The sequence below is a fragment of the Rhamphochromis longiceps genome, linkage group LG7 (assembly GCF_057381845.1).
Source record: "Rhamphochromis longiceps isolate RC_006_pf linkage group LG7, R_longiceps_female_GT1.1, whole genome shotgun sequence".
NCBI lineage: Eukaryota > Metazoa > Chordata > Actinopteri > Cichliformes > Cichlidae > Rhamphochromis > Rhamphochromis longiceps.
The window spans coordinates 16,505,025-16,530,796 of NC_140563.1; the positions used below are offsets into that span (position 1 = coordinate 16,505,025).

The following is a 25,772-nucleotide window of genomic DNA, read 5'->3' on the forward strand; positions in this document are numbered from 1 at the left end:
GTAATACGCCATTGGGTGGAAGGAGTTGTGCTGACCTGTCTTAATCAGGGAAGAAGGAGCAGGAGAAGGACGTTGGGCTATAAAAGCGCGACCTCGGCTTAACAGAGACAATGCTCTGTCTTCATGAGAAGACCAGATGTTAAATGTTAAACAGCTTCAGGGTTAAAAGTGTGTGCTTAAGTGTGTGTGTGAATGTGTAAGAGAGAGAGAGGGAGAGGAGGGGGGGTGGGTCAGGGTTGAGAAAGAAAAAAAAATACTAGTCCAACGTGAGGCAACTTCTTTGCACAGCATCAAATATGAGATTACCTGTGCTTGCTTTGGTGGATCTCTGTTTGCATATGGTGCATCCAATTCACGTGATAAGGGTGTAATCCCACGAGATTATAGCAGGCCATGTGAGGAAACACACATATGCACCTCATGAACTGTGAACACCGTGCATTTATACACCCACAGGCTCTCTTGTGCTGAAACATTGATGCAGACCTTTCACTGTGACGTAATACTGTATATCATCACTGACACTTACAGTGGGATGATGGGATAAATATTTCAATGGAAGGGGGGTCGAGCTGGAGGACAACCACAGCACTGTTCCGGGAATTTCGCCGAACTACAGTTCGCATGCAGAGCGCCCCGTTTCTCTCATCAGCATCTGCGCATAGCCTCAATTTAAAATGAATTCATCTCGAGGCAATTTGAAGCTCTGAAGTTTGCTTGGTTCTCCTGAAAAAATAAAATAAAATTTTTGACAAAAAAATAATGTAAGAAAATGATAAATTAAAATAAACTCTTTGTGATGTAACGTGCTTTGAATTTTTGTTCCTAAAGACCCCGTAATTACTCCAAACAGAGAGAAACTCCAGGGAAATATAGGTCGTCCACATTTTTTTTTAATTTTTTTAAATTTTCTATCTTAAAAAAACGTATACAAATACTCATATGCATGTATATGTTACATGGTGATGTATTAAAAATGTTTTAAAAAATATATGTGAGGACAACGCCTGCTGGGCTGGCTGAGGAGGATTTGGGGGTTTCACTGCCGCTGCAATATCTTGCTCCCTGTGTGAAGTATTTACTCGGGGGTGTGAATGAGCTGAGACTCACGGCTGGTTAAAGAGCTGGTGACAAACACGCGAAACGCTGAGCGACAACCTGGCGGACACTCACTCGAGCGGCTTAAATTCCTCAGCGGCTTTTATCCTCGAAAGTAACCGGAGACTCTTACCGTTTGGGGAGAAACCGAAAAGTGTCGAAACAAATGGTTTAAGGCTGAATGTTCGCAGAACGGGACGGATGTTTTGCAAAGACTGCTACTGCTGCTGCTGGTGCTGCTGCACGGGCCGTGGATGTACAAAAGAACGAGAATGACAGCAGACAAAGTCAAAGAGACGGCGCGCCACAAAGGAGGGCAACGCGGGACATGTGTGTGCAAAGAAGCGGTGCCCTAGATCTGTAACACATCTGAGTAATTCTGTCGTCCATGCTTCTTTTATGTTGTTTTGGGGCAGCAGTTCCTCATCCCGCACCTGGAAAAACAAAAGAGTGCATTCCCTGGCAGTACATCTCCATGCGTAAATGGAGAGACGTGTGTGCGTATTCGCCGTGCTCTTTTCCTTTGTGCCTACAATAAATTACGCTTGTTTTGTCACTTGTGTCCTGTCCCATGACCGCACTATCATAGATGCATTATAGACTTCCTCATACTTCATATCTGCCATGAGTGATGGCGATGCCTTCAGAAGCTTGCAGTAACGGTGCGCAGAGTAGCACTTACGAAAGAAGCTTCGGCGCACCGGATCGCAATGGTTATGTGAAAACATGTGTCATTCCACTGTGGCGAGACCGACACTATGAGTCGTGGGTGAGACTGATGTTTACAAAAATATGGAGTTCGCAAAGACTCCGGAGTGCGGTGTGTGTGGGCTCGCTTTCGTTTTTTCTCGCTCTGCTGGTCAAATGTGCAGACTGGAAAGCTGATGCCAGCAGCAGCGCTGACAGCAGACTCTCGCATTCATCGTCTCCCCTTCACTTCGTTTCAGGCTGCGCAGCAGAGCTGTTGCAAACTTGCTGGAGTGTGGTTTCGCCATTGTTCACCCTTGTATGTGCCTTCTTTTGGGTCGGTGTGTACTTAATCCGCTGCGGGGTTCTAATCCAGACCGCCATCTCCCTCCTAACCTTGTGCCACCTGGGCGAAGTAGCGGCGTGGTCTCTTCTGGATGGGACAGATGAGCAGCTGTTTTCATTCACGACAGCGGCAGTTGTTGTGCTCCTCTGCGTGGCCACCGGCGCACTCATGGTAGTACGGTTGAATCAGGGCATATCGGTGATCGTTTTCATCAGCGTAGTCAGGACTATCTCACTCTTCTCTCTGCACAAAGTGCGGGCCACTTGGAGACCATACGTAGCGTACCTGGTTGGAGTGCTGGGCATCCTGCTGGCGAGGTATGCTGACAAGCTCCTTCCCAACCAAGGGAGACACAAGGAGGGCTGCACCCCTGTGACTGAGGCCAGGGAAGAGATCCCTGTATTTAAAAGGCGCAGGAGGTCCAGTTCTGTGATAGCCTCAGACATGGCACACAGTCAGTCCAACAGCAAGTCACATCGCCGGACCTCTCTGCCATGCATCCAAAGAGACCAGGTAAGAAGTTCTTGTCCCCTTGAACTTTTCTCTTTCTGCTTTGTGTCCTATGAATTTTTTTTGTTTGTTTTTGTTTTTTTGAGTGGAGCGGAGGAAAGATGGGAACAGTCTGAGCAGTGGCATCAAAACATGGACCACTGGCCCTTTATGGATCTGATCACAAATTTCAATGTTATTTTATTATTATTAGCAGGGATTTTAACAAAGCCAGACAGTGTGCAGGATCCTAATTTGAAAAGGAAAGTCAGGCATGTCACAACAGAATAACATAACAACAGAAAGTCTAATAATATGATAATACAAGTATTATTATAATTATTGTTAAGTAATGTGTTGTTTTTTGTATTTTTTTTTAACCTTGCAGTGTGGAGATTACAGTTTACTTGGGTGTGCTTTGATCTTTGATCAGATCAAATCATTTTTGACAGATATCTTGTCATATTTTGTGGAGCTAATTGCAGCCACTCTCAGGCACAAATTCAATACTAACAAAGGATTTATTTTTCCTATTTACATCCACACTTAAACTGTTTAGACAAGTTATCATTACAAATACCTTTTTAAAAATCTAAACTGATAATACATCTTAAAAAACATATGAATTAATGCAGATTTTCCTCATTTTTCAAGAAATCGATGAACATTTCAAACCAGTGTAATGTTTTTGGAGTAGAAAAAAAACTTCGGCCTATGGTTTAATGTCAAGCTCACTTTTGTCATTTCAAAAATAAAGTACCAAATGTGAAGTGTTTTTGCTAAATGGAATGCTATTTTTGAGTCCGTGCCTTCGAGTACTGATGAGAAAGGGAAGCTGATCCCTGTCATCCCTAATTTTTTTTTTATCAAATGTTTTCCCCAGATAATGTCTGAGCCACTGCTTTTCTGTCTTGGACTTTAATGTCACTTGTTTCTCACCACTTTACTTGCTTGCTGTACTTAAACCTCTGGAATGTGGTTGCACTGACTTTCAAATTTTTACTGATACTGTTACACATGCATTCCTGCGTTAAAGAAGACAGGTTAGCTTCACTTAAATGAACTCATATCAACTCTTAAAGCCTTTCGAATGCAAAATCAATGAATGGGAAACTGACTTTTAGAGCCATCAAAGCTATCGTTGTGACCTATGAGTGTGGTTAGTGTGGCAGATGAGAGGCTGCACTGTCGGCCACTTGAAAGATGCCTTCAGGGCTAGTTAGTGTTGCAGTGTGCTAGTTTGTTTTTCTTTGTGGTCACACACATGCACACATATGGTGCACAATTTGGATATGAAAAGACTCTTAGATATTTTACACTTTGCACTTTTTTTTGATTTAGGAATGATTTTGCAACTGAAGCTTATTTTTGTGTATTTATTTTTTACTTTTTTTTACTTGAAGTAGGATGTTAAAGAGTTGTCCCACAAATAAAATAAATTATTTCATATTATATTTATTTACACATGAGGAAAGCAGTTCAATTTCTACATATAGTTTTTGATATCTTCTCAATTCTGCATGAAATATTCTCTAAATTTGCTCTTGTTTTCAGTGTACGCGACGATGCTTTTAAAACAATTCAGAAATCGAGTAAAGGTAAAAGTTCAGTAAAGTATATTTTTAATTTCTCCATGCCTCACCAAAGCAGTGAGACTACGCGGATACATTTGACGGCTAAACTGCAATAAGTCACAGCAATGCACCTTTACAAAGCTTGCAGATGTCAAAACACATAAAAAAGGGTGGACACCAGGTTTTACTTTTGGATTCAGGCTCCACTGAATTCAAAACAGTTGCTTAGAGCACAGTAAAAACAGACAAGTTATGATTTATGATGTTTTGTGTTTTCAGTCCCCATACCTCACTCAAAAGCAGGATGGAACCAGCTGACAAAGTAGGCAATATCATGAAAGAGTGCAGACATTTACAACATCTGTGACTCTCCTACATTGTCACCTCAGCCAGGCTGGAGCCCTCTGCTGAAAGACCGTCTCAATTACAGGTGTTTGTAGTGGGACGTAAAGACAGCAATGCAGGCACCCACAGCGCAACATGAAGAAGTTCACGACATATTAAAGCTTCTACAACAAAGGCCAAGTGATGCACCCTTCCCTTTCATCTCTGATGGTTCTGCTTAGCAGTTGACCAGTCACCGCCTGCATGTAATTGAGCCACACATGGCGTGCATATGCTGTCTTGTCTGTGTGGTCTGTAATGTGTAAACAAGCTTGCGCTGATCCACACTAGTCATCACCTTATTCCCACTGGGCTCTGGCATCCCAGGGGGTTGGTGGGGGTGAAGGGGATCAGTCACACTTTTCGGGGCCCGCGAAGCAACCGCCACATGGTGATGGGAACAGGAGAGATGCCAGACAGCAAATATATACATCTATATATTTTTTTAAAAATCCGTCTGGCAGATGAAAATATATGTATTTAGTGTTTAACAGCAACGAGGCTGTAATTTTCTAGGAGTGTCTTTGTTGTAAAGAGGCTGGTTGATGTTTTAACAGTTTGCCCTTTTGCTGTTTTCAAGAGAGTTATGATGTTTTAAAGAAGCAGCATAACAAGGAGTACATCTGCGCTGTGTTGACCCGATGATGTTTACACTAGTGCTGTGTGACTGAAGTGTTTGAAGAACAGTGTAATCCTGGATGGAGCATTACATTTGATACTTAACTTTATTTTTCTCAGGAAGCTTCTCTCAAAGACCTTTGAGTCTTATTAAAAAAAACAAAAAAAAAAGAAACAAAGCTGTTCAGATTCATAGTCACGATGTAAAAACTGTTTATTCAGAAAATAAACAGAGCAAAGAGAAATCTGTTTCTTTGCTTCATCACAAATCTCAAAGCTACTCTACCCCCCATTCTCATCACCATCCTTCCAAAGTCACGCTTTGAGGCACTGCTCAAATTCGCACAACAGTAGATTTGATAAACAGTAATTTTCCCTTTTTTTAAACACAAATTGGCTGCCGACATCTATCAGCTCACTAAATAGATGCATTTTGCAATGCTGGGGTTGTCCCCCCCACCTCCCACCCCCATCTTTGGCTTAATAAAAGAAAGTCATTATCAGCTGATCTGATAGCAGCTAGCAGGGGCCTCTGCGGGATAGTTCTTCGTCTTGGTTTAATACGAAATGACAAGCCGGTCTTCTGTATTTCAGTTGGGGATATTGAACTGGAGAATAAGGTGTGGACTCGTGTGGATCACTTTTCACAGCATGTGAGGAAATTTGAGTCCAAGGCTGTCCTGCTGCAGACATAAGCGCCACCATAGAACTTTCTGTGCGCAGAAGCAGAGGAAAGCAGTTTTGACCTCTCCTACCTGAGCTGCAAAGTTTGGGCAGAGCTGATCAGGCCGGTAATGGGGAGTAAAGTACTACACCCTTTGCAAGGTCTTTGAAGCCACTCCCCTTTCTCTCACTAACCCTGCCCCTTTCCATAGCTATTTCTCCACTCTCTGTACTCTCTCTGACACCAGCACAAATATTATCCCAGCCAGAGGAGGAAATTCTTTCTTAACTCGGATGATGAAGATATTCTTGAAATCTATGATAATGACTTCCTGCAGAATGGGTTCCAAACACAATTACTGTTGCTCTTGTAAAGGTTTCCTCTTACTCTATTTTTACCGCACTGTCCGTAATTGAATTGTGTTTGGGATGGAGGAGGTTGTTGATAGCCTGTAGGGCAGTGATTTACCACTGCACACTCTCATCCTGAGCAGCTTGTTTGTATTCTAAACTCGTAGCCTCATGGGACATGATGCGTTTTAACTTTTTTTTTTTTCTTAAATATTTTTCAAAAACTTGAATGGCCTCTGGGTTAGGAATGGTCTCACTGAAAGCCTCCTTTTGCACTTGGAAAGGAAGCTGATATCAGCATGGGGTTCCGTGTCTTGTGATTGGGCGTTCCACTTCACACTTTCAGTCCTCATTCAGTCCCCGTGTATTAGCTGTGCTGTGCGTGTGTGAAGAGGAGGCGAGGGGTGGAGGAATCGGGGTAGGAATGAAAGTAGGTCATTTGAGGTTTTGTTTAGTAGCCAGGCAAAACACCAGGCTTACTCTTACCCCCCCCCCCCCCCCCCCCCCCCCCCCGAATGGTGGAAGAGTCTTGCGTTTTACTGATGCAGAGTAGCAACTTTTAACGTGCTTATGCTCCAGATTTGTATGTGTTACCTCTGCCATGTTGGCTAACCAGCATGAAGCCACATCACTCCAGGTTTTGGTCTTGAAGTTGCCCGTCCAAGCCTCCAAAGGTTCTCTTGGAATTATGAGAACTGGGTGCTGTTTCCATAGTTTTGTCAATCACTTCAATCAAATATGTCGTCATTGTGCACACTGAAGTGATTAATATGTAGTTCAGCTGGCTTAAGTATCAGATAAATGGCTTTGACACTATGTAACCAAACCAAACAGGTTATCTATGCCAGTGGCTTTTGTTTTTTAATTTCTTTTAAATAATGTATCCAGCTGATCAACAAATAGTTTTAAACAATGCCTTTACCAAAAGCTAAGACTTTGTCCAGTGTTTTTTTCCCAGATTTTTCCACAAACTGTCAAGTTTTCAAACCGTTCCAACGTCTTCTTCTGTACATCTGTATGTCTCTCAGCTTCCATACTGGAATAGCATTCAAATGGCGGTAAAAAACCACTACGATTGTACACTTGTGTCTTCAACCAAACTACAGTTGCCATGGCGCAACGTGCCAGGTTACAAAATCAAGAGCTGCACGACTGACTGAAGTGCTACAGAGATTGTTGTGCGCGACACAGGCTTACAGGATGTGATGTCAAATTTGCCGCATGACACAGTGCTATATTTTGACAATGAGCTAATTTTCTTGTCCATAATCACTTGTTAGTGATATTACCTTGATCCTAGAGCTTAGCATTTAACTGAGCGAGAACAAAGTTATCAGTATTGATCGCAAAACAACACAAATAACGCCCAGGCTTTGATTAACCAGAATTATTCTTTAAACTTCTCTCCTGAATCACACATCTGTGTCCACTTCTTTCATTTCAGTCATTTACAGCAACAAGATCTAGCTCATTCCCTGTATCTCTGATCATTTAAGCCAACCAAACTAGAGGTCCGGGACTGAATTGAATATCCTTCCCTCTCTTCCCTAACCCTGGCACAACCACGCTCTGGTTCTCTACTGATTACCATGGAAATTGCAGACGTCTGTGTGAGCATGTGTGCACATGTGTGTGTGTGTGTGTATGTGGTGCCAGCAGCTTGATGGCTGCCAGCTGCTGTAGGCTGAGAGGTTGAATCCGCTCTGAGAAACATGGAGGGCCTCTAACCACAGACGCAACCCAACACAGCTGGAACGGCTAGACAGATGCAGGCCTCCAGCTCTAACACACATCACACATATTAACACCTCAGGTTCCCAGTAACTGGCTCACACTGGACTACAGCAGAATCTAAAGTGAAGTACAGATTTTTTAAACTTCTTTTTTTGCGTGAATTGAATAGTAGATTATGAACTGTACTCATTTCTCCTGTGTTCTTGACTAAGGCAACTATGTCACTCAAGTTTTCTGTGTTACCATAAGAGATGGACTATTTCTGTAATGGAGGTGAACAGAATGTTCCTGGCACAAAAGTGTTTATGAGTAGAGTATGTGGGCGTCCGTGCTTGTGCATGAGTGTGTGTCTGTGTATGTGAGACAAAGATAGAGAGAAAGTGTGCGCACGTGGTGGTGAAGAAGTGGATGTCCGTGCATACCAATAGGGCTGGATAGTGTTTGTAATACTACGTAGCCAATACTCGCGTCAGCATGTCATTACCATAACTTGTTGATTTTTTATTTTGAGAACTGTAGACATGTTTTTATTTTTCTAGAGAAAAGTTTTTTTTACTTGTTATAGCTCATTAATGTCTTTTTATCTTACTGCTAGAACAACTGAATTTGTAATGATTGTATAAATATATATATTTTTGGTCTATTTAAGACTGCACTTTTAAGAACTGGCCGGGAACAACTTTAAAAAATTAGTCTATATGGGGAAATCTGGCTTAACAGTAAGCATTATCCCTGCTAGATAGATCTAAATGCATGAAGAAATATTAGATAGCCCACTTTGTAAATGTGGTAAACTGCCCTTAAAGAAAAATAATAATACCAAAGAAACTGCAGAAGTAAAGAATATTCAGCTTTATTTGTCATTACCATAACATCGTTTATAGAAACATGCAGCCTAAAGTGATTTTAGAGCACAGACGGTGGTAAAAACATAAATAGAGATTTTATAAGATCTTAAAGTCCTCAGATCTACTAGGAGATCAGTATCTTCTTATTGATCTATTTGGTAGATATATTGATTCTTTTAAAAAGCCACAACATCGCTCTGACCCTTGAAATATGAACATAGGTCCTTTTTGGGGTGTCCTGTGATGCCTGTGGTACCAGGAGGGTGGCAGTGGTGTCTTGTGGCTTGCAGGTTGGAGCCCTGAGGGATCAAACTTAGTGTGGCACATCCTGCAGATGCTCAGACTGCAAACAATGTTTTGGTGGGTAGGCTTGTCATAGTTACCCAGACATAAATGACAGAACCCGAGAATTTTATTCAGTTCACCTAGTCAGAGGTTTTAGTGTTGTGGCTGATCACTGTAGGTCAAATGCATGCCTGAGAGATGGTGCCAGACTACAGGGGCAATACAGGATATATCTAGTAAAGGATTGTTCCAGGAAAAAGTCCTGCTGGTTCCAGATTCCAATAACGGTTGTGGAATTTTTATGGTGGATCTTTTTTCATAATTAGGCATTGTGGTCCTTAGGCCATGGCTGCTTTCTGGCTAACATTTCTAGCATCACTGTCAGGCCTTTACAATGCATATGAAACGAGGGTATATGTTGAAAATTTACTTACAAACTTATATTAGCAAGCAAACATCTAACATCTAAAAGAGTCATAAGATAGCTTTTCCTAAATTCTGAAGTCTGAAACCGAAAAAAATTTGAATAACTTCAGTATTTTCTTGAATCCAAACATTTGTGTCTGTAACCCTGAAGCCAAGCCATTTTGCTCTCTAAGGGATGGGCAATACATTCGTTTGGGGAAATGAATGCAATGCCTCAGGCTTTCATGTCTATTTATCATCCTAGGGGCCTTTCAATCACAAGAGGAGCCCACCTTTAAGACAGTAATCCCTTACATGAGGAGACATTCCAGCCGTTGCCCTGCTGCTATATGAATTGGAATGTGCAGGTTGAAGGGCCTGAAGGACAGGCCCACGGGCCCATTTACTCAGCCCTTTCCCTTTCTCTCCCTGCACACCGTGACCTGAGCCAACACCACCATCCCAGGCTGTCACCAGGTGTACAGCTGGCCTCTGCCGAATGAATAGATACTCTCACATTTCCCCAGGAGGTGTGTGCTCAAGTGAGCATGTGTACGTATTCAGGAGAGGGAGGTGGTAATGTAGTTCTAGACTGAAATAGCGACAGCCAGTAGAATGTGTGAAACACAGAATAAATAACTGTTCGTTTCCACTCTCTCTTTTCTTCCTTTTATATTTTGGAAAATACCTCCCCAGAAAAAAAAATTATCTAAGGACTCTTTCATCTGAGCTCAGATTGAGTAGGGGAAGGTCAGCTAATCCTCCTGTTCCAGTATCATTGTGTCTGCATTAGAAACAGAGCAGGCCACAGTTGCTGCTGTCGCTGCTGCTGCTGCTGCTGCCATGACTCATTTAGCGAGGGGGAACATTTTGAGCCCCTATGACTGAGGCTGCCCAATAAATCCAAACATAGTCAGCTATTAATTGATTATACATTTCAAGAGCATGACAAGAGAAGTGGTTTTCAGTGATGAATGACTGCATTTAGTAATCCACTGCCTGGTTTGTTTCTCAGGCTTTCAACTGTTCAGACTGTTGAGACTTTTTTGTTCAATTTAACTTGAACATGTAGTGTGAGTTGTCCCTTAAACATTGTACTGTTTCCAAAATGCCAGTGTTTATAGAGGTATTCAGATCCTTGATAACAGCTTGCATGAACACAGGAGTGGTGGAGATTCAAACTATTCAAATTCTGTCTTATAAATCCAAACAACTTGTTCTTTGAGTGTTTTGATTTCATGCCCCTTTGAGCTTCTATTGTGCATAAATTCAAACATATTTTGTGACACATTTACTTTGAGTATTGAGATTAGACAAAAAGATGACAACTTTCTAAATTGTAATTAAAAAAAGTAAAAGTTCTTCTTATAGTTTTGTGTTTTATTAATGAGAATCAAGTAAGTGCAACACTTAGCATTAAAGGAAGAGTGTATTTCCATAATTACACACACACACACACACACACACACACACACACACACACACACACACACACACACACACACACACACACACACACACACACAGTGCTTTTTCTTTACATCCTCACAGTAATAAAATTGGCCTTTAGTTTAAATAGACTGCTCAGTCCACGATTTACGTTTGTGCTTAAATATATGTACTGTAAATATATGTAGATATAGGTACTTTGATGTCACTGCCTCAACAATGCTCTATATGGGAGTTAAATATACATTATATCATGGAATTACTATTACCTGTTCCTCAATATATAAAAATTACTTTAGGGATATATCTTGCTGAGTTTAGGCTCAATCTTTTACGTAGGTTAACTTTTTTCATCTGCACATTATAGCTGTAAACCTAATAGAATGAAATGTAGAATTTTTGTGTCTGGTATACAGTGTAGAGTGTAAGTATAAAGTACTGGAAAATTGAGATTTCAAGTAGATTAAAAGTTTGAGTGCAGCACAGTAAGTGGAGTAGACTTACTCAGCTACATTGTGCTAAAACAGTTTCAGCTTCATATCGTTAATGACAGAGTTCCCTGGTTAATAAAGTACATATCGTATCTCACTTTATTTCATTTGGTCAAGCTCTGACTGTGGAATATAATCTTTTAGACCCGAATGTAAAGCCGATTTAGTCAGCAGGCTTTATGTCTCTCCCGCTCAGTGGCGTGGTGCAAGGAACTGTGTTATTGTAACCTCTGCCTGGGGAGCCCTCCCCTTCAGTCCGGCCCACTGCCTCACTGGCTCACCATGAGCCCGTCTGTCCCTGCAGCCAACAAGGCTTCTGCTGTTCCCTGCTCAATGCTATGTTTTACTCTCTAAATATGTTAGAGAAAAAAAAAATCTGTCTGTACATCTGTCTGTCAGTCGGGCTATTTCACCACTTGCAGTGGCAAGAGTCTTCGGGTTTGGGTTAGGGGTTGTTTTTTCACAGTCACTTTCAATTAACCAGATATTAAAAGTGCAATGTATAACTGTAGGTACATGCTGAACTGGCATGAAGATTAATGGTGTTGATATGATTTGTTTTTTTGTTTTTTAAAAAGAACATTTTTGGGAGCATTTTATGCCTTTCTTTTTAATAATACTATTAGAGATAGACAGGTAATGCAAGGAAACAGAGTAGGGGAATAACAAGCAAACTGGTGATTCATTACCCATGTGGCATGCGCTCTAACCTCTCATCTATTGGGTCACCCCATAATTTAGATTTTTATGGACGTGCTGTGGATGAGGTAATACCAAAGTAGGTTACATTTAATTTAACAGTGCAGAGCCTCTTTTGGACAACTTTGGTTACATTTTTAATCCACTATGCAACAACAAATAGCTAATTTTTCAGAAATAAGTTAGTTTTCCATCCATACATCCATCCGTCTTCTTCTGATTATCCAATTCATTGCCAGTCTATCCAAAGACATGCATGGCGACTGCTGATTCTGAAATAGCCGTAACTGTAAGTTTTGACTGTCTTTCTCTGTTAAGTTCAGGGAGAGTTTATGTTATGTTTTAATGATGTGAACACTAAAGTTTAGAGGAACTGTTTTCTTTTTGTTCAGTGTGTGTATGATAAATATTTAAATCTTTATTTTAAGTGAGTATTGTGCACTTGACATTTACTTGTTTCAAGATGCAAAGAAAGCAACCAAATGGCCCTCCGACAGACTCACACTTGCACGACTTAATTGCTCACTCAGTGCTCTCGTATTAAGTTAGAAGTGTGGGTCTGTGTCCAGTTGTTAGAAAACAGTGAGACGAAGGCAGCGCCACTGTCCTACGTCTATCATCAAATGCTTGTGCTCTTTAAGTATAATGAAGAGCACGATGAAGTACCGCTGTGCATATTTTCTGGACAATGTAACTGCCTTCCAATATACAAACGCACAAACAGATTGCAAGGTCCCATTGATTTGTTATGGCACTGCTTGGAGACACTAAGCAATGCAAAGGGCAACTTGCTTTTATGTAGATGACATCCATTTATATTCTGCCTGAGTTTATTGCGATGAACAGCAGGCTCTTCCATGTATGCATGTTTTGCCACACAATCCTGTGTAAATATTGGACTGTTGATTCCAGGCACCCCTTCCTTCCCAAGTTAGCCAATACCAACTGCTAGCTGCTTGAAGTAGCACAAGCCAAACCAATAAATGATAATGTACACTCATATGTTTAGTGCGTGTCTGTAGTCTGTGTGTTGTGAAGAGAAACGCTGAAAGCTCATACAGTAGCAATGGGACTGAGATTAGAACAGGAGTACCAGGCTTTTTGAATGGTTATTTGCCAAGGGCCACCTTAGATTTCTCTCTCCACATTCCCTCTCTCTCCATAATATTTTCCATTAGCTGCTGTTCCATTCATACTCTCTCTGGTTCCTGCATCGTCTCCTCCGGGGCCTGACAGCTTGAATGAAATCTCCATATCTATGATTATCCTTCCCTTTTCTTCTCTTCTGTTCAGATTGGAAAAAAGTTTGCCAACATAATATGTCTGTCGTGTTGCACCCCCCCACCCCTTCCCATGTGGTCAGTCACACTTCAGTATTGCCATTCAAAAATTCTGATAGGTTTGGCTGATGATTCTTTAGGGTTAGCGTTTCCATTGTAAGGATGAAGAAAGGCATGTGGTGGTTTTGGCAAAACTCCACAAACTGGAGAGGCAGAAGGACCTTTGTCGTCATCAGGAAACGTGACCCACTTCTCAAGAGGCAAGGAGCCTTGGGCTGGTTGAGCAGATGTTGCACAGATGAGCCTGCATGCGCACGTGCATATACACACGCACACACTAACACCTAGTTTTTATGCACACATTGTACTCTGTCTTTATTTTCCGTTAAAATGCCCACAGAAAGCGAATAAATGACACAAGACATTTAGGTGGGTCTCATTTGCGTTTATGGCTGTGCGCAGACGTGAACCAATGCGGTCGTCTGCTTGTGAGATATTAGTCTAAGAGTTAAAGCATCACAGAAGTGACTTAGTGAGTCACTGAGGTAATATCTGGTGGTTTTTCTCTAACAGGTGTCCGAGCGACAGGAAAAAAGGAGCCTGAAGCCGATTCTACAGTACGTCTTTTAGTTACGCCACTTTGGTTATGTAAGGTGGATGTTCAGCTCTCCAGCAGCTCCATCAATTGTCTCCTTTTCCCATCTGCCGTGATTTCAGATGTTACATAAAGCCTTTCTTCCTGGTCTGTCAGTTAGATATGTAGGCTCTCTTTATCTCACGGCTATTTGCACCTTTTCCTGAAAATGCAACTGTGCCTGTCACGTTTTTTTGTTCCAGCAGAGTGACTGCACAGTTCAAGCTGACATGCATTCCCACTGGAGAACCAAACCTGTACAGTTTTGTTACAGGTGTGACATCTGCAATCAATATTATTATGCTGAAGCTGGGTCACATGACTTGTTGTAGCTGCACTCATAGCTTAGTCACCATTATTGCCAGAATCTGCCGTTCCAGCTCCTTCGAGCGCTTTACTATGTTTTAAATCATTGTTTTGGTTTTCTAAAGAATGCTCTGTTGCATGCAGAAATCCCAATAGGAGAAGGGTCGATTGATTCTGACATCTATTGGTTCTATAACCTGAAATCACTGAACAAGGGCACACTATTGACCAGGTGTTTGGGGGTCTTTCTTTTTTAAAAAAAATCTCTTGTTCTTGTTTTTTTATGGCAAGTGACCCTAACCAGGGAAGGTTAAATCAGATTTTAATGAAAAACAATCCTTAAAAGTTGAGTCAACACAAACATTTCTGAGAGTAAAAGAAAAAATTAAACATAGAAGCCCTGCTGGAGGTTTTCCTAAACTACATTAGAGATCGCTGTTGTGGTCTCACATGTATCTGATCAGTCTGTAATTAGAAGGTATTGAGTATATCTGTATATTCAATCATTTCATTGCCGTTTTAATGTCAGAATTCAACCCAGAAACACAATTATTATGGGTTTGTTTTTATTTATTACTTTCAATTTTTGTTTCTCTTTTAGCCTTTTCATGTGACATCATTTGAATCTGGACTCATTCTCCCGTGGGAGTTTCGTCTAATCAGATTTCACCCCCTAAACCTGATATGCAAATCTGCGGCGTAGCTGATCTTCTACATAGTTTGCGCTAATTTGAACAAATTTGATTACATCAAATAATGGAAACAGCATGTTTATTCACACAAGAGTTAGATGTGTAGTCTCTCTCATTCTTCCTTTGTTCATTCTTCAGCAGAGAAAAGGTGCAAGCAATTCTTTGCTGGCAGAACAGTCGGCGATTTTTATATGAACAAGTCCGTCTTATTGTCTTTGCAAACACCTCATTTCCAGGGATTTATCCCAGAATCTTTGCAAATATTTGGATTTTTAGACAAATATTTTGGATATCTATGTTGCATATACGTCACAATAATATGTTCAGCCTTTCTCCCTTGCTTCACTTTCTGGCATGCCACAGCTGGCAGTCAGTTTCCAATTTCTGAGAAAAAATTTGCTTATCCTAGATCTTAAGAAAGGCAAACATCAGTGCCTGTTGATCTCAATTAGTAGCTTGGCTGCGCAGTCGTGATAATGTTAGGTTTTTAATCCAGATCACTTTTTAGCAGCTGTGTCCTCTTTGTTAGTTATGGGAAGCATCAGAGGCATCATATTATTCCAGGCAGATGTTTGATCAGGCCTCTTCACGAACAAAATGGTTGGACCTCTAGAGGGTCCTCATACTGTTTATGACGAGCTGATTATTTCGGAAATGTCAGGGATAACGAAGATTGGTCACCTTCAAGAAGTGACCCAGTTTCTAAGATTTTTGCATTCCTCGCCAGCCCCTCTGGTTGCTGACGGACAGCGGGCTGAGACCCGAGCCAACTACATGTTTATAAAGATAATTATCTGCTTCATTTTACACAAAGTGCACATGCACGCATAACACGCGCGCCCACCTGCAATAAAGGGGGCCAGAGTGCAGTGTTATAAGCTGTAATAAGCACCCATTTATTTCCACATTGGCACAATGTTAACTCTGATTCAGGGACCGGCGGATGAAAAGGTCAGTGGGCTTGTTTTGAGTGTAAGATTTCCATCATCACATCGCACGCTCTAGCAGATCCAGTCCAAACTGCACAAACAGTGTCTCTGCAGCACTTGACAGCCTTGATTCTGCCATTAAGTCAATAATCTACCCTCACCCACTCCCTCTCCTCCTCCCTTCACAACTGACCTGCTGTTAGCTTACGTACTTCCCTTTTTACTTACCCTCAACAACTCTTATCCAAACAGCAGTATAATTTTCCCCCTTATGTGTTTCCCTTTCTCCCACCGTGTCATTTTCCACAATTCTTCCTTTGCATTTTTTTCTTCTCCCCACACTTCTCACCCAGCATCTTTTCATTGTTTCCAGACACAGCGGTGAAACATATTGAAGAGAATGTGTGGAACGTCAGAGTCTGTTTTCACAGAGAAAGGCAGGGATACGGACACACACACACACACACACACACACACACACACACACACACACACACACACACACACACACACACACACGGGGAGAGATGTTCCAGGAAAGTGGCATCTGTGCAGCCCATTAGGGAGGGATTCAGTGGACCTGTGTGGGCCTTTTACATATGGTGATCAGCTGCTGGAAAGGAACTGGAACCAAGGGTCACATCTGAGAGGAAACATTAGGGGAGATGAGACATGTTGGACAGATGCATTCCCTTCAAGGTCCTTTAGCGCTCTATATCAATGCCGTGGTAGCAGCAGACTGGTCAGGTTTTTCAGATCGGCAGGACTGTGCTGCAGGTTGCAGCAGCCAGCAATTCCATTGGCTGCAATCGAACCCTCCCACTAACTCAAACATGTGGATAAAATTCTAACACTCCTTGAATCATAATCCCTAACAAAAAGTTGTTCATTTGTTCTCAGGAAGTCTGAGGATCAAGAGTAAATGGTGCGGGAGAAACTGAACTCCGATCAGCAGTAGCACTGTTATTACCGCCGGTCCGCCCTAAAGTAACGGATGCAGAAATGGCTCTCTTGAGTGCAGGTGTACCCTCTTGCCCTTAGTAACAAGAGAAGTGAGTGAGGAAGAAAGCGTGGCAGAGGTTTTTGTTTTTTTTGGGAGGTGAAGTAATGAGGTGGCCTTCTCTTCAGACCCCGCAGCTGCAGTTCATCAGTATATTTGTGTTGCTAAGTCTGAAATGACTGGACTAGATCCCGACTGGATCCCGTCCATGTCGGGGCAAGATACTTCCTTCTTTGCCCACCCCTGTCTTTAGTAATTCAGTTTAATGCTAACTTGTAATGAAAATATTGTTTTCAATCCCCAAAATATCAGAATTCATTTTAAATATGAAATGTAACTCCTTCTATTACAAGTTCAGAATCAGAATCAGAATCAGAATCAGAATACTTTATTGATCCCTGGGGGAAATTATTTTTTGTTACAGTGCTCCATTTTAAACCAACATTAAGACAAGACAGACAATACGCTAACTAAGAATAGTACAATATATACATATATATACATACATACATACATACATACATACATACATACATACATACATACATAAGTCACTTATAAATAAATATTTGGAAAAGAAACATGTGTAGTTGTAGCAGCAAACAGTGTGTTAAGTGGATGCGTTGTACAGGGAGATGGCCACAGGCAGGAATGCTTTCCTGTGTCGTTCAGTGGTGCTTTTCGGTAATCTCAGTCTCTCACTGAACGAGCTCCTGTGACTGACCAACATGTCATGGAGTGGGTGGGAGGTGTTATCCAACATTGTCTTTATCTTGGACAGCATCCGCCTCTCCGACACCACCTTGAGGGAGTCCAGCTCCATCCCCACAACATTGCTGGCCTTACGGATCAGTTTATTAAGTCTGTTGGCATCTGCGACCCTCAGCCTGCTCCCCCAGCATGCAACAGCATAGAGGATCGCACTGGCCACCACAGACTCATAGAAAATCCTCAGCATTTTCTGGCAGATGTTGAAGGACCTCAGTCGCCTCAAAAAATAGAGACGACTCTGGCCCTTCCTGTAAAGTGCTGTGGTGTTTTTAGCCCAGTCCAGTTTATTGTCAATGTGTACTCCAAGGTATTTATAGTCCTCCACAATGTCAACACTGACCCCCTGGATTGAAACAGGGGTCAAGTGTTTCCTGGTCTTCCTGAAGTCCACGATCAGTTCCTTGGTCTTTGCCACGTTGAGCTGCAGATGATTCTGCTCACACCACGTGACAAAGGAGTCGACCACAGCCCGGTACTCTGTCTCATCATCCCTGCTGATGCATCCAACCACCGCAGAGTCATCAGAAAACTTCTGAAGATGGCAGGTCAGTGGCTGAAGTCTGTGGTGTAGAGGGTGAAGAGGAAGGGGGAGAGGACAGTCCCCTGTGGTGCCCCTGTGTTGCTAATCACCTTGTCAGACACACACTGTGGGAGACGTACATATTGTGGTCTTCCTGTCAGGTAATCAACAATCCAGGACACCAGAGAAGCATCCACCTGCATCGCTGCTAACTTATCACCCAGGAGGGTCGGCCTGATGGTGTTGAAAGCACTGGAAAAGTCAAAAAACATGACCCTCACAGTGCTCGCCGGCTGGTCCAGATGGGTGTAGACACGATTGAGCAGGTAGATGATGGCGTCCTCTGTTCCGAGACGAGGCTGATAAGCGAACTGAAGGGGATCCAGATGTGGTCTTACTATGGGTCGCAGCTGGTCCAGGATGAGCCTTTCCAGGGTCTTCATGATGTGGGAGGTCAGTGCCACGGGCCTGTAATCCTGGGGGCCACTGGGACGAGGCGTCTTTGGTACAGGGACGAGGCATGATGTCTTCCACATCACCGGGACCCTCTGCAGACTCAGACTCAGCATAAACAGTTTATGAAAGACTCCACACAGCTGCTGTGTAGCTTCATCGTATGTAAAGTTGGGGGGGGGGGGTTATTTTGGAGAAGAAAATACTTTTTAGCCAACAACACTAAGCAAATGTTCCTGACTCAAGCTTTACACAGTGTGTATTAGTGTGTAATTCCATCTTCTAACAAACTGATGTATTCCCGGAATCATAGAAGCTGCCATGTTGCCTTCCCATCTCGAATACATTGGCCAAGACGAATATTGCTGCTTGGCCCAGTACTTTTTATTTATGTGGCTAGAGACCGGGCATATTTGTAGTAGTAGAAAAGAAGTCGTAGGCATTTGCGACAACGTGACCGTCATTTGGATAAAATGTCATCCTCTTCCTCCTCACCTCAAACCTCATCGCCTGAACTATTTGGAGCTCTAACACAAAAAATGTGCATAAAAATGCTCATTTATTCCAGATCTTGTAAGAATTACTTGTTGTCGGCAGATTACAGAAGCTGACAAAAACTGGCTAAGCATCCACCTTTAGCTAGGATTAAGCACTTGAATTGAGAGGTGTTGACTGCAATATACTGACATCTAGTGGTGAGATTTTAAACTCTGTAACTTTAAAATAAGAACAATAACAAACACTAATGATGTTGAGAGTTGAATAGGAAAATGGAACAAGATTATATGCAAAATGATTACAAAGTAACTGACATTTTCCCGCTTTAGGCAATGTTTGTGACAGCCTTGCACCTTTTCAAAAGTTAGTTATAGTTAGCTAGCAAGATTTTAGAACAACATTTTAAAGTAAAACAGTTTCTTCTTAGCTGGTCACGGTGATATTACTAGAGGAACCGTCCTCTGGGAGGCTCCTGCTCACGTTGTTTTTTGAAGATGTGTTGTGTCAGAGCACCTGGTCATCAGAGCCTCAGGCGGTGGATGTGGCTGTGCATGCTGCATGAACGTGAGACTCATTAAGCCCACTGGCGTGCCAGGTGGACTGCAGCTTGTGCTTGTTTTAACACACACACACACACACACACACACACACACACACACACACACACACACACACACACACACACACACACACACACACACACACACACACACGTGTGCGTGCGCACGTCTCCATAAGCTTATTCTGTGATGCATCAACACATATATGTGTGCTTACTAATAGGAGCACAAATAAGACACATTTACACAATTTGCAGTGACACACAGAGGTAGGGAGAGCTACTGGCCTTGTAAGCCTCTAATTAGATCATCTCAGATATGGTATCATTGTAACCAAATTAGTGATGATGCAGAGTATAGTATATCAGGTTTTGGCCAGAGCTCAGTCACATTTGTGGCAGAGAAATGACATGGAGTACTTGTCCCAAATGCAATAACTGAACTTGCGTCATGGAAATTAAGGACAGTTAAAAATACAGATACTTCAGAGGAAGGTAGATTGATGCCTGATAAAGCTCACATGTAACATCATGTTCGAGCATAAAGAGGAAAAAGAGAACATTCATCTGGCTGGATGAATACTCCTCTTGAAATCACTCAGCAGTAGTTACAATCTGTCTTATGATCGATCAGTGCTAACCTGTGTCACTTTTTCAAGAAAAAACTCCTTTGAAATGTCAATGCAAAGAAACATATTTGTTGTTAAATTGTATTTTTTTTTTAATCATTATAACATTAAACTAAACTTGACTACTATTGCCAGCTGTCTCAAGATATTTGTTTATAATTATTGATATTTTTCTCACATGACATCATGGGGACATTTCTCAAGAGTTGTACACTATACTTGGTGTGATAAAACCACCAGTTTCTCAGGAAAAAGTGTCTATTCCCTGACTGCTTGGCAGTGGTTCCTGGAACTTTCTTGCTGTCTCTGAGTGAAATCAGTTTTAAAGTAAGGGTTGAACCCAAAAAAAAAGCAACCCCTGGTGATTGATTTGGTTGCTAGAAGATTCCCACAGTTGTCTGTGGGTTTTCATGTTGTTCGTGTTGGAAAAAAATGAAAAGAACAAGGTTCACCTTCAAAAGTAAAAGTTGGGCCTTTTTCAAAATGTACAGCTTTTACTTGGAAGGTAAACCATTTCCATTTCCAATTTGCATCACACGTTTCATAGTTTCGCTGCAGTTTGAGGGATAGCTGGACAGTGTTTGTAGACAAGTCCATCACTTCCATTCAAACCATGACTGCAGCATTATGCTAGCAACCAAAAACAATTGCAAGGAAGTTTTTGCCAACCATTTAATGATTACATGTTTTTCTCTGGTGATGGTGGTTGCCTGGAGTCACAGACTGGTCTGTAGACTTGTATGACTTCATTTTCCCAGCGACTGCCACCGACTTCAAGCAACTCTTACAACCATTTCTCCCTTCATGACTGGTGGTTGCCTGACGGTCATTTCTAAGTCTGTGTGACTGCATCTTAATCACTTGATCCTACCTCACCTACATGATTGTTACACACTCAAAATGCTGGGCAAGGTTGTTTTTCTAACCTGTCATGTCAAGCAGCTTTAGCAAGCAAAATCATGATCTGAATCCACTGTTGCACCTAAAACATTTACTTTGTGGACAAGTTAACGTCATAGTGGTCACACATCTGAAAAAACCCTCAACATGTATTATGATTTTACATTACAATAAAACAACTGGGAATAGGTGAAATACCAGATTTACCCCTTTGATGTGAAAAATCTGCTAAAACAACAATGAGCTTTAACACATTGTTTAACACAAGCACCTTTTTATGAACAATCACTCTTATTTAAAAGTTATGTCTCACTAATGTAGTTTGACCACATTTAGATTTATGACAGTCTATACTGTGTGTAGCCACATTATTGTTAAGACCACTAAACAGCATCTTGCTCATATGATTAAAAGAATTATAATATTGCAACCCAGTACCACATATAATAGACACACTGGTCCACTGTGTCGATTTCACACTTTGCCTCTCCAAAGCGTGAAAAAGACATGCATCCAGAAGTTGCAGTACTAGTTGCAGTAACAGCAGAGAAAGATATTTTATTTTATTTCAAGCCAACATGAAAAAAATCACGGGATGCAACTTCTGCATGCGTGTCCAACTTTTTCCCTATCTGGTAGCATATAAACATGCATGCTCACCGCAGTGTGCCATATTTGATATATCGCCCACTCCTGGGTGAAGTGTAATTGGTACATTTTTAATAATGTTTTAATACTACTCAAACCTTATAGTGAACAGGATAGTTAAACTAGCAACTTAATTAAGTATTAGCATATTATAATGGAGTCAGTTTTTTTAGGACCACTTCAGGCTGGTGTATTAAGTTGTGCTTTTGTGTTCTTCTCAGTCCAGAAAATAGTAGGACGTCTCCTAAATTTTTGAGCAACCCATCTTTCATCTCATTTTTCCTGCATTCTGACATTTTAATATCTCCAGCTCCTTATGGTTACTGTTTCTACTTGTTTCGACTTGATTTTAGTAACATACATTCCCACTGTTTCCATAACCCATGAATCTTTGTTTCTGTGGGCTAACTAACATTACTGCAGCTATTAGAAAACATGAGCTGGCTAACATCAAGCTAGCAGCATTTTGAGCAAATATGCATTGTTGAATACACATTTAGCAGTTTCTGGAGGACAGCTTACGGTCTGCTGTGTCTGAATCAACTCTGGTGAGTTAAGAAGTTTAATTATTTCAGTGCAATTCAAACATTAAGGTGCAAAAATTCATAAGCATTGATTGGTATTTGCAACAACACGTGCCACTTCTTTTGTGTTTATGCTAGCTGGCAGTAAAAAATAAGAAAAATGACCTCATTGGCTTTCCATGCTCTTGCCGTCCGTCTGAACTCACCTAATGGTCTTTGTGTCGGGAATGTGTAAGGCCTTTATAATAGAGTCTGCATTACATGTTTGTCTCTACATGCTCTTCTCTGATAGGCCCATTTTTCTTAATTACCAGAGTGACTGTTTATCCACTCTGTTTGCCTGGATCCTTATCAGCCCTAACAGTGTTTTAACTCCCAGTGGAGAATGTGTGGGAGAAGACGAGAGGAAGTGTGCATGCAAGTGTGTGTGTTGTGACGCACAATAGTGTACATGTAACCGTCTGTGTTTGATGTGCTTTGTCAGACACGGGTCAGAGTTTGTGGAATGCCGAACATGCAGATTCTGTCAGTGATATCCAGGTTGTGGTTGTGCTGCTGAGGTAGTGTTTTGTGTTCCTCCTGGTTGCGATGGAGAGGTGGGTTCTCTGTCTGTTGTCACCGAGTGGACACTTGTGTTGACATTTTAGAGCAAAGCGATGAGTGTTCAGGTTATTGCCTCATTCCTCAGCACTGACATTATCAAGCATACAAGGAATTTGCATGTTTTCCATGCCAAATCGGGAGCATTTGTAAAAACTGGCATTATTTTAACAAGCCTGATTGTAAAAATGTTCTTCTAGACCATCGTCTGCAGTCTTTTTCTCATTTAAAATGGAGCCGTTTGAATGAGTTGGCCATGTGTATATGTATATGCTTTTGTTTGTGCTTTTAGTGTACGTGTGTGTGCGAGTGCACACTGAAGTATGTGTGTAACCTGAGCTCTGGCCATCTCCCTGTGTGTGAGTAATGGTCCCTGTTTTATTGGCCCACTCCTCAACAGAGTCTATGAGTAATCACATAATGCATGCTCTGACGTCAGCACTGTTTCCATGGTAACACAGTGCTCCCCACTCTGGGGAGGTGCGTTCATTTTTTTTCTTTCCCCCACATCTCGTCCTAGAGCCTTCAAAGCTCCGGCTCAGGATGGAGACATTACTCCTAAAGCTAGAATCACCTCCCCCCCAATCTATAGTTTCACAATGTGCTTGTATGATTAGCACCAAGGACTTTGCTCTATTTTACCTGCCGCTTCTCCTTTTTTAGTTCTTTTCATCCTCACGTCTCTGTGTTTCACTCTAAACCTTGTAGTCTTTCATTTGATTTGTCCCCATTTTAGTCCTCCTCTGTTTCCTTTTGCCTCCCAGCTCTCTTTCATGATTAACCCTCATTTTAATCTCTGCCCTCTCTCTTCCCTTCTTTCTTCTGCTCTCAAAAACTCCGTAATGGTGAACAAACCACCTCTCACGCCAGATGTACTCATTTCCCCCACGTTTTCACGCACTGCTGAATTCCACTGAACGGACGACCCCTCTCTTTTCTAAAGGCTTTCCTTTTTTTGTACGATATTTTGCCTTTTCCCTTTTCCTTCCTTGTTCTGTTCAGAGGACCAGCTGTGTGTATCTGTTCCTACCAAAGATTAATATAATTCCAACCACCCGAGGGTTGCGACATTTCACTAAAGCAAGTTCAGGTACAGTTCATAACTAGATTGTGAATGGAGTATGTCTTATCTACACAGGTACTCTCTTAAATTCATTTAGCGTTAGATTTCTATCAAATAGATGCATTAAAAAACAAAATACTGCATTGCATAGTTTTTCCTGCAAAACTAAAACCCTAACTCTTACCCACTGCAAAGGTTTTCTAACTCCACTATGCCAAATCTATCAAAGTTCCACAAAGTCTAACTTTTTTCCAAGCCTGAAAACCATCAAAATGTCAATAATCAGGCCAGCCTCGATCTCTAGCTAGCAGCAGACTGTCTGTCTGGCTAGCCAAACACACAGTGAAGCCATTAATGGCTCTCTGTTTTGTCTGTTGTTAATGCACAGAGAGGCAGAGACTGAAAGCATTACGTTGCCCATTTTAACCATCTCCTTTTCCTACTGAAAGTGGAGCGTTGCTGTTGAGAAAAAGGGCATTGGGGTCGCCTAAACCTAGCAGTGATTTGCCACTGCCTTTCTGTCATTTAGATGCTCGACTCTGCTGCTCACTGTCAGGTGCGTAACTGGAGGCTAAGAGTGAAGACTGACTGGTTGTCTGGGTGACAAGGGAGCAGGACCGCTGTAATAGACTTTGTGTCTCTTGTTAATCAACAGGGCTCTGCTCACACAGGCGTCCATCTTCATTTTCCAATCAATTAGATCCAGTGCACACCACACACACACACACAGGTGCATGTGACTGAAGTTACTCTGTGGATGTGTGGAAAAGAGGCAAAAGAGTCAGATGGAGGAACCCCGAGGGGTAGTTATAAACATGTGTGATTCTGTGCAGTTTGCCAGTAAGGCAGTCATAAAAAAAAAAAGCTTTACTGGTCAGCCTTGGGTTTCTGGATGACTTCGCCTTGACTTTGAGAGGCCCAGGGACACACAGAGCCACAGCCATTTGTGTATTTGTGTATTGTTGCATGTGAGTTGAGTTTTGACCAAAGACCCTGAGAGTGCAACCGAACCATAAACCAGTAAGCCCCAGTTGAGGGCTTAACCGCCCGAGGCAAGGTCTGTTCTGCCAATGCAGGTGCCTTGGTTGCTGACAGTTTAACACAGCACTGCCAGCACTGCAAAAAGATCAAGTGCAATGAAGGACAAGGAAAAGGTGAACATTAGAGTCAGAGTATGGACTAAATATGAATGTAAAAAAATATATCTAAAAATTGGGAAATTTTATGAAATACAGGTATCTAAACTTGTAAATATGACACTACATTCAAGAGATGGTTAGCTAAATGTAGCATATGGAACAAAGGGATGCTGCTGCTCTCTTAATGTCTGTCATTTTCTTCCAAGCTCATACACTCTGTGATTTCTAAGCCAGTTTTGTTTTTTCTAATTTTGCTTCACCTGCTCTCAGTGTGTAAAAATTCTTGGCGCTACAATGCATAACCAAGTTATATCAATTGTTGTTTTTATGTCATTTTTTTCCCCAGGAATAGCTTTGCGATCTGAACAAGAGATTTTTGGCTTTTCTGAGGTTTTAGGTTTTTAGGTCTTGGCAATCAGGAAAGAAAAACTGTAGTTACTCACTCTATTTCACCTGAAAAATCATTTCATTCTTCTTCTGGTAATTGTATATCTGGTTAATCAGTG

The 25,772-nt window shown here is 41.7% G+C and overlaps 1 protein-coding gene across 2 annotated transcripts in view; it reads left to right on the forward strand.

The window, feature by feature from the left end:
* The first annotated feature begins 565 nt into the window (after nucleotides 1–565).
* Nucleotides 566–25,772, forward strand: part of LOC146665088 (cGMP-inhibited 3',5'-cyclic phosphodiesterase 3A-like) — a 90,227-nt gene continuing 65,020 nt past the window's right edge. The window contains exon 1 of one of the 2 annotated variants that reach the window (XM_085412540.1): nucleotides 566–2,644. In XM_085412540.1, the coding sequence (XP_085268666.1) occupies nucleotides 1,730–2,644 (915 nt within the window). In that variant the 5' untranslated portion in view covers nucleotides 566–1,729. The remainder of the gene's footprint in view (nucleotides 2,645–25,772) is intronic. The other variant, XM_085412539.1, reaches the window with a different exon arrangement.